The sequence below is a fragment of the Epinephelus moara genome, chromosome 4, assembly GCF_006386435.1.
Source record: "Epinephelus moara isolate mb chromosome 4, YSFRI_EMoa_1.0, whole genome shotgun sequence".
Classification (NCBI taxonomy): Eukaryota; Metazoa; Chordata; class Actinopteri; order Perciformes; family Serranidae; genus Epinephelus; species Epinephelus moara.
In genome coordinates this window covers 27,567,817-27,577,891 of record NC_065509.1, presented here as the reverse complement: position 1 = coordinate 27,577,891, position 10,075 = coordinate 27,567,817, and the positions used below count along the sequence as shown (strand labels likewise).

At 30.9% G+C, this 10,075-nt stretch overlaps 1 protein-coding gene across 1 annotated transcript in view; it reads left to right on the top strand.

Annotated features, from left to right (window-relative positions):
• Positions 1–592: 592 nt before the first annotated feature.
• Positions 593–10,075, top strand: part of f9a (coagulation factor IXa) — a 12,268-nt gene continuing 2,785 nt past the window's right edge. The window contains exons 1-4 of the mRNA XM_050043254.1: positions 593–750; positions 983–1,167; positions 1,263–1,287; positions 1,550–1,663. Coding sequence (XP_049899211.1) covers positions 645–750; positions 983–1,167; positions 1,263–1,287; positions 1,550–1,663 — 430 coding nt within the window. The 5' untranslated portion in view covers positions 593–644. The remainder of the gene's footprint in view (positions 751–982; positions 1,168–1,262; positions 1,288–1,549; positions 1,664–10,075) is intronic.

The following is a 10,075-nucleotide window of genomic DNA, read 5'->3' as shown; positions in this document are numbered from 1 at the left end:
GATTCAAAGAAAGAGAAATATCAAGGAATATAGTTTGGTCAATATGTTGAAATATCTTCTCTTTTGAATATTGTAATAAAATACTTAAAAATCACAAATAAGGCAACAAAATGTGTTTTTTTGTGTATGTTAAATCACATTTCCTTGATTATAATGCTTTGAAAAGCTTTACATTGGTACAAGCTTGAGTTCTTAATATAAACACACAGTCCAGTTGTAACTAAAAATAAATAACTTATATGTTTGGTTTATGGTTACCTTTGTAATGAAATAAATAAAGTGCATCTAGGACAGAAAACTGGGCATATTATGAGGTCTTTTCCGATGTTAACATTGGTAACCTTAGCTGAACTCAGTAGGAGCTGGAGCATGAAAACAGGCCTGGGTCCAGAGGTGAGAAGCTGCTGTAGTAATAGACAGACTTTTCGTTAACTTGTCAGGGGACCGTTCTGTTAGCCTTGTTCTTGGAAAAGAAGAAAGGTATTAGTCTATTCTGATATCCTCACAGTTTGTTAATTTACAAATAACCAACACACAACTCTTTCAGAACACATGGGTGTCGACACACTGGTGTTTTCAGACACAGTAATTGTGCAACTAATTGTGAGTGTACATGTGCAAACAGAGCTCTGTACTTTGGAGTGATGGTCCAGTGTTTTAGTGTCGGGATACCAGAGCTTTTTGGAATGGAACTAGTTTCTTTGCCTTTTTTATGTTTGCTGCTTTTGGACTTTCAGCTGAGCTATGGAGGTATTTCATGTCTTTATGATGCTCATATATAATTCAAATCTGACCTGAAGCATTTTTCAGTTATGCAGTCTTAGTTTTAAAGCTGTAAGCACAAGTGGCAGGTGGAGGATTGTCCTTTGTATTTACTTTATTTCTGTAAAAAAGAATATCTCTTTATGTATTTGTTGCTGTAACCTATAAGACAAAGACAGTTGCCTAAACACTGACTGTATTTTCCCTTTGCTCACTCTAGCCCCAGCTCCAGCCTCAGGCCCAGTGTTTCTGTCCAGTCAGATGGCCGACAGCATTCTGCGGAGACACAAGCGCTACAACACTTTTTTTGAGGAGGTGCTGGAAGGCGACATGGAGAGAGAGTGTATAGAGGAAGTATGTGACCTGGAAGAGGCCAGGGAGATCTTTGAGGATGACAAAAATACAGTGGGTATTTATTTATTTATCTTGTTTATTTTATCTTATACGTATTCTTGTTTTTTGCTGGCTGTACTCAGCAGAGACTTTACTCTGTATTGTAGATGGAGTTCTGGGCAAGATATGTAGGTAAGAAACATTCTTAACTCTCCCAGCACAAACAGAATTGTAGGTACGTCGCAGTGGTGACTTTGTCTTTGTTTGTTTAATGTGTTTGTTGTTGTAATTTTCTCTCTGAATCAGACCTGTGCTTCCAGAGTACACACTCTATCTTGTAATAGACCTGCTGTTATGGAAAGATGTTTCTACTTTGTTCTCTGAGTAAACCTTGTTTTATTAGAGTATTATACAAAATTAAGTAATTGAAGATACTGTGTCTGGATTTCTACAGATGGCGATCAGTGTAAATCAAACCCATGTCTGAACCAGGGGACATGCAATGACCACCTTGGCTTCTACACCTGCGCATGTCTGTCTGGCTTCACTGGCAGGAACTGTGAAATCGGTAAGTGAAAAGTCCTGTGGCTCGATTTTAAAATGCAATCAAAAGAAATTAGATTTTTGTGTTACATGATCCAACGTTTCTGAGGATACAAGATCAGATGTGATCAGATCTCAGTCTCAAAGGATAAACAGCCAGAGACCTTTTTTTCCCTTCTTCTGTTTCTAAATCAAATCAAGGCTTGAATCAAGCATCAATCTGGTTTTAGATCCTAAAATAAGATTGTCTGTCTTTTTGGATATTCTAAAAACAGCAGCCAAAGTGCCCTCTCTGTGAGTAGTGACTCACACATTAATTACACAGTACAAATCATAGTATAGTCTGTCCTTAAAAAGTCACAGTAAGGTATGACACAAAACATGTAATTAAAAATAATCATAATTCAGTATGTCAAAAAAATCATAAAAAATTCATATTATAGTATTTAATAAAAATATCCCACAGACAATAAAATTATTTCATAAAATTATCCTAAACAAAACCCCATAGTATAATGTGTCCATATACAAAGATGTCCTAAAAAGAAGCCAAAGTATAGTATGTCATCAAAATGGTCATAGTGTAGTATGTTATAAAAATGTAATAAAAATAATCAAAGTATAGTATGTCATAAAAATGTGGGGGAAAAAATCATAGTATAATATGTTATAAAAATGTCCTTGAAAGAGCTAAAGTGAAATATTTCTTAAAAATGTCCTAATAAAAACTCATAGTATAGTATGTCATAAAAAGTCATAGTCATAAAAACATCACAGTGTAGGATTTTATTAAAAATATTCTAAAACAAACAAAATAAACAGTATATGATATTATAAAAAATTCCCCCCAAAAAGTCATAGTATGCTGTGTAATGAAAAATTTCTTTTAAAAAAAGCTCATAGTTTAAATTGTCATAAAAATGTCCAAAAAAATGACAAAGTATATTATGTCATAAAAATTATCATAGTATAGTATGTCATGAAAATGTCATGAAAAGTATCATAGTATAGTATGTCATAAAAATGTCATAGTATAGTATGTCATAAAACGTCATGAAAATGATCATAGTACAGTATGCCATGAGAATATCATAAAAATGTTCATAGTATAGTATGCCATAAGAATGTCATTAAAATGATCACAGTATAGTTTGTCATTAAAATGTCATAAAAAATGTCACAGTATAGTATGCCATAAGAATGTCATAAAAATGATCATAGTATAGTATGTCATAAAAATGTTACAAACATGATCATAGTATAGTATGCCATAAGAATGTCATGAAAATGATCATAGTTTAGTATGTCATAAAAATGTTACAAACATGATCATATTATAGTATGTCATAAGAATGTCATAAAAATGATCATAGTATAGTATGTCATAAAAATGTTACAAACATGATCATAGTATAGTGTACCATAAGAATGTCATAAAAAATTATCATAGTATAGTATGCCATTAGAATGTCATAAAATGATCATAGTATAGTATGTCATAAGAATGACATTTAAATGATCATACTATAGTATGTCATAAAAACGATCAAAGTATTGCATGTCCTAAAAAATTCATTACAAAACTGTTTCAACATTTAAATGATCATAGTATAGCATGTCATAAAAATGTCATAAAAAAAAGATCATAGTATAGCATGTCATACAAATGTCACAAAAAATGATCATAGTATAGTATGTCATAAAAGTGTCATAAAAATTATCATACTACAGTATGTCCTAAAAATGTCATAAAAAAATACCATAGTATGGTGTCAAAAAAATGTCAGAAAAATGATCATAGTATAGTATGCCATAAAAGTGTCATAAAAAATGATCATAGTATAGTATGCCATAAAAGTGTCATCAAAATGATCATAGTATAGTATGTCGTAAAAGTGTCATCAAAATGATCATACTATAGTATGTCCTAAAAATGTCATGAAAAAATACCATAGTATGGTGTCAAAAAAATGTCATAAAAATGATCATAGTATAGTATGCCATAAGAATGTCATAAAAATTATCCTAGTATAGTATGTCATCAGAGTGCCATTAAATGATCATAATATAGTATGTCATAAGTATGTCATTTAAATGATCATAGTATAGTATGTCATACAAATGGTCAAACTATTGCATGTCCTAAATATATGAAGAAAAAAAATCATAGTATAATATGTTATAAAAATGTCCTTGAAAAATTTCATGAAAATGATCATAGTATAGTATATCATAAGAATATCGTAAAAATGTTCATAGTATAGTATTATGCTATGAAGAATGTCATAAAAAAGATCCTAGAGTAGTATGTCATGAAAAATAGTCATGGTATAGTATGTCGTCTAAAGTCATTGAAAATAATCATGATATAGTATGTCCGTCAAAATCGTGAAAAAAAAGTCATAGTATAGTATGTCCGTCAAAATCGTGAAAAAAAAGTCATAGTATAGTATGTCGTTTAAAATCATCAAAAAAAAGTCACAGTATAGTATGTTGTCCAAAATCATGAAAAAAGTCATAGTATACTATGTCGTCTAAAATCATCAAAAAACAGTCATAGTATAGTATGTTGTCCAAAATCATAAAAAAAAGTCATAGTATAGTATGTCATAAGAATATCGTAAAAATGTTCATAGTATAGTATTATGCTATAAGAATGTCATAAAAAAGATCCTAGAGTAGTATGTCATGAAAAATAGTCATAGTATAGTATGTCGTCTAAAATCATTGAAAATAATCATGATATAGTATGTCCGTCAAAATCGTGAAAAAAAAGTCATAGTATAGTCTGTCGTCTAAAATCATCAAAAAAAAAGTCACAGTATAGCATGTCGTCCCAAATCATGAAAAAAAGTCATAGTATAGTATGTCGTCTAAAATCATCAAAAAAAAAGTCACAGTATAGTATGTCGTCCAAAATCATGAAAAAAAGTCATAGTATACTATGTCGTCTAAAATCAATAAAAAAGTCATAGTATAGCATGTCATCTAAAATCATCAAAAAAAGTCATACTATAGTATGTCATCTAAAATCATCAAATACAAAGTCATAGTATAGTATGTCGTCCAAAACCATGAAAAAAAGTCATAGTATAGTATGTCGTCCAAATTCATGAAAAAAAGTCATAGTATAGTATGTCTTCCAAAATCATCACAAAACAGTCATAGTACAGTATGTCGTCTAAAACCATGAAAAAAAGTCATAGTATAGTATGTCTTCCAAAATCATGAAAGAAAAGTCATAGTATAGTATGTTGTCTAAAACCATGAAAAAAGTAAATGTATACTATGTGTTACAACCCAGCTCGCAGGGGAAAGGGAAGCAACACAAAAACCCAGATGTTAAAAGGTAAGGCAGTTTATTGCAACTCAAATGAAGGAAGTCTGGTTAACAAAAACTAAGAACAAACCAAGGAAGAGGGCCGGTGGGGGCTGTTTAACTCAAAAAAACAAATATAACAAAAGGAGGACTCACTCAGAGTTTAATCTACAATCTATATAATCGAAAATAAAAGGGAAAACAAACTCTGACTGTCTAATGCAGCTTTTAAAACAAACAACAACAAAACAGCACCCCTGCACCTAGTGTCTCTATACAGGTAATTGTCTAAGTGTGGATGGAAATGTTTGGAATCAGTCAAAAGGGTAGCAATTTCTAACAACCTGGCCACACTTCAGAAGTTCACAAAAATCTACAAAAGCTTATGACAAGCTACAAATGCTATCAGTGGGCTAACCAACACAACACAAAGTTATCAGGCAAAGAGGTGAGCTGCCACCAACAGTCAGCCGCTCCGACTGACAGACTGGCAGGGCACTTATAGATGACGGTCTTGATTGAATGGCTGGGATTGGTCCACTGCACCTGTACCGCACCAATCAGGGACCCAGGTGAGCTGTGGACTGTGCAGTCAGAAGCAGCAGAGGCCGCACCAATCACAACAGAGGAGGTGGAGCTTCTGAGTCCAGTGGAGGTGCAGGCAGCTCGGCACACGGAGGGAAAAATTAGTGTTGCATACACACACACACACAATGGAGGTGGAAAGAGCGGCGGCCGTAACACTGTCATCTAAAACCATGAAAAAAAGTCATAGTATAGTATGTCTTCCAAAATCATGAAAAAAAAGTCATAGTATAGTATGTCGTCCAGAATCATGAAAAAAAGTCATACTATAGTATGTCGTCCAAAATCATGAAAAAACAATCATAGTATAGTATGTCTTCCAGAATCATGAAAAAAATTCATAGTATAGTATGTCGTCTAAAACCATGAAAAAAAGTCATAATATAGTATGTCGTTTAAAACCATGAGAAAAAAAAGTCATAGTATAGTATGTCGTCTAAAACCATGAAAAAAGTCATAATATAGTATGTCGTCCAAAATCATAAAAAAAAGTCATAGTATAGTATGTCCTCCAAAATCATGAAAAAAAAGTCATAGTATAGTATGTCGTCCAAATTCATGAAAAAAGGTCATACTATAGTATGTCGTCCAAAATCATAAAAAAAGTCATAGTGTAGTATGTCGTCCAAAATCATGAAAACAAAGTCATAGTATAGTATGTCGTCCAAAATCATAAAAAAAGTCATAGTACAGTATGTCCTCCAAAATCATGAAAAAAAAGTCATAGTATAATATGTCGTCCAAATTAATCAAAAAAAGTCATAGTATAGTATGTTGTCTAAAACCATGAGAAAAAAAAGTCATAGTATAGTATGTCGTCTAAAACCATGAAAAAAAGTCATAATATAGTATGTCGTCCAAAATAATAAAAAAAAGTCATAGTATAGTATGTCCTCCAAAATCATGAAAAAAAAGTCATAGTATAGTATGTCCTCCAAAATCATGAAAAAAAGTCATACTATAGTATGTCGTCCAAAATCGTAAAAAAAAAGTCAGTGTAGTATGTCGTCCAAAATCATGAAAAAAAAGTCATAGTATAGTATGTCGTCCAAAACTATGAAAAAAAGTGATAGTATAATGTCTTCCAAAATCATGAAAGAAAAGTCATAATATAGTATGTCGTCTAAAACCATGAAAAAAAGTCATAGTATAGTATGTCGTCCAAAACCATGAAAAAAAGTCATAGTATAGTCTGTCGTCTAAAACCATGAAAAAAGTCATAGTACAGTATGTCGTCCAAAACCATGAAAAAAAGTGATAGTATAGTCTGTCGTCTAAAACCATGAAAAAAAGTCATAGTATAGTATGTCGTCCAAAACTATGAAAAAAAGTGATAGTATAATGTCTTCCAAAATCATGAAAGAAAAGTCATAATATAGTATGTCGTCTAAAACCATGAAAAAAAGTCATAGTATAGTATGTCGTCCAAAACCATGAAAAAAAGTCATAATATAATATGTCGTCTAAAACCATGAAAAAAAAGTCATAGTATAGTCTGTCGTCTAAAACCATGAAAAAAGTCATAGTACAGTATGTCGTCCAAAACCATGAAAAAAAGTGATAGTATAGTATGTCGTCTAAAACCATGAAAAAGAGTCATAGTATACTATGTTGTCTAAAACCATGAAAAAAAAAGTGATACTATAGTATGTCGTCTAAAACCATGAAAAACAGTCATAGTATACTATGTCGTCCAAACTCATGAAAAAAAGTCATAGTATAGTATGTCTTCCAAAATCATGAAAAAAAAATCATAGTATAGCATGTCGTACAAAATCATCACAAAAAAAGTCATAGTATAGTATGTTGTCTAAAACCATGAAAAAAAGTCATAGTATAGTATGTCTTCCAAAATCATGAAAGAAAAGTCATAGTATAGTATGTCGTCTAAAACCATGAAAAAAAGTCATAGATTAGTATGTCGTCCAAAATCATCACAAAACAGTCATAGTATACTATGTCGTCCAAACTCATGAAAAAAAGTCATAGTATAGTATGTCTTCCAAAATCATGAAAAAAAAATCATAGTATAGCATGTCGTACAAAATCATCACAAAACAGTCATAGTATAGTATGTTGTCCAAAATCATGAAAGAAAAGTCATAGTATAGTATGTTGTCTAAAACCATGAAAAAAAGTCATAGTTTAGTATGTCGTCCAAAATCATGAAAAAAAAATTCATAGTATAGCATGTCATCCAAAATCATAAGAAAACAGTCATAGTATAGTATGTCGTCTAAAACCATGAAAAAAAGTCATAATATAGTATGTCATCTAAAGTCATCAAATAAAGTTATAGTATAGTATGTCGTCCAAAATCTTGAAAAAAGCTCATAGTATAATATGTCCATCAGAATCATTAAAAAAAGTCATAGTATGTCGTCCAAAATCATTAAACATAGTCATATTATAGTATGTCGGTCAAAATCATGAAAGAAGTCATAGTATAGCATGTCGTCCAAATTCATGAAAAAAAGTCATAGTATAGCATGTCGTCCAAATTCATGAAAAAAAGTCATAGTATAGCATGTCTTCCAAAATCATCACAAAAAAGTCATAGTATAGTATGTCGTCCAAAATCATCACAAAACAGTCATAGTATAGTATGTCATCTAAAACCATGAAAAGAAGTCATAGTATAGTATGTCGTCTAAAATCATCAAAAAAATTCAGTGTAGTATGTCGTCCAAAATCATTAAACATAGTTTTAATATAGTATGTCGCTCACAATCATGAAAAGAAGTCATAGTACAGTATGTCGTCCAAAATCATCACAAAACAGTCATAGTATAGTATGTCGTCCAAAATCATTAAACATAGTCATAATATAGTATGTCGGTCAAAATCATGAAAGAAGTCATAGTATAGCATGTCGTCCAAATTCATGAAAAAAAGTCATAGTATATAGTATGTCGGTCAAAATCATGAAAGAAGTCATAGTATAGCATGTCGTCCAAATTCATGAAAAAAAGTCATAGTATAGCATGTCTTCCAAAATCATCACAAAAAAGTCATAGTATAGCATGTCGTCCAAATTCATGAAAAAAAGTCATAGTATAGTATGTCGCTCACAATCATGAAAAGAAGTCATAGTATAGTATGTTGTCCAAAATCATCACAAAACAGTCATAGTATAGTATGTCGCTCACAATCATGAAAAGAAGTCATAGTATAGTATGTTGTCCAAAATCATCACAAAACAGTCATAGTATAGTATGTCGTCTAAAACCATGAAAAAGAGTCATAGTATACTATGTTGTCTAAAACCATGAAAAAAGTCATAGTATAATATGTCGTCTAAAACCATGAAAAAGAGTCATAGTATACTATGTTGTCTAAAACCATGAAAAAAGTCATAGTTTAGTATATCGTCTAAAACCATGAAAAAAAGTCATAGTATAGTATGTCATCCAAAATCATAACAATAAAGTCATAGTATAGTATGTCGTCTAAAACCATGAAAAAAAGTCATAATATTTTATGTCATCTAAAGTCATCAAATAAAGTCATAGTATAGTATGTCGTCCAAAATCATGAAAAAAACTCATAGTATAATATGTCCATCAGAATCATTAAAAAAAGTCATAGTATGTCGTCCAAAATCATTAAACACTGTCATAATATAGTATGTCGGTCAAAATCATGAAAGACGTCATAGTATAGCATGTCGTCCAAAATCATCACAAAAAAGTCATAGTATAGTATGTTGTCTAAAATCATCAAAAAAATTCATAGTGTAGTATGTCGTCCAAAATCATTAAACATAGTTTTAATATAGTATGTCGCTCACAATCATGAAAAGAAGTCATAGTATAGTATGTCGTCCAAAATCATCACAAATTAGTCATAGTATAGTATGTCGTCTAAAACCATGAAAAGAAGTCATAGTATAATATGTCGTCTAAAACCATGAAAAAAGTCATAGTATAGTATGTCGTCCGAAACCATGAAAAAAAAGTCATAGTATAGTATGTTCAAAATCATGAAAAAAAAGCAATAGTATATAGCATGTCGTCCAAAATCATGAAAAAAAGTCATAATATACTATGTCGTCTAAAACCATGAAAAAAAAGTCATAGTATATTATGTTGTCGAAAACCATGAAAAAAAGTCATAATATAGTATGTCGTCTAAAACCATGAAAACAAAAGTAATAGTATAGTATGTCGTCTAAAACCATGAAAAAAAGTCATAGTATAGTATGTTGTCCGAAATCATGAAAAAGAAGTAATAGTATAGTATGTCGTCCAAAATTATGAAAAAAAGTCATAGTATAGTATGTCTTCCAAAATCATGAAGAAAAGTCATAGTATAGTATGTCGTCCCAAATCATGAAAAAAAAGTCATAGTATAGTATGTTGTCCGAAATCATGAAAAAGAAGTAATAGTATAGTATGTCGTCCAAAATTATGAAAAAAAGTCATAGTATAGTATGTCTTCCAAAATCATGAAAGAAAAGTCATAGTATAGTATGTCGTCTAAAACCATGAAAAAAAGTCATAGTATAGTATGTCGTCTAAAACCATGAAAAAA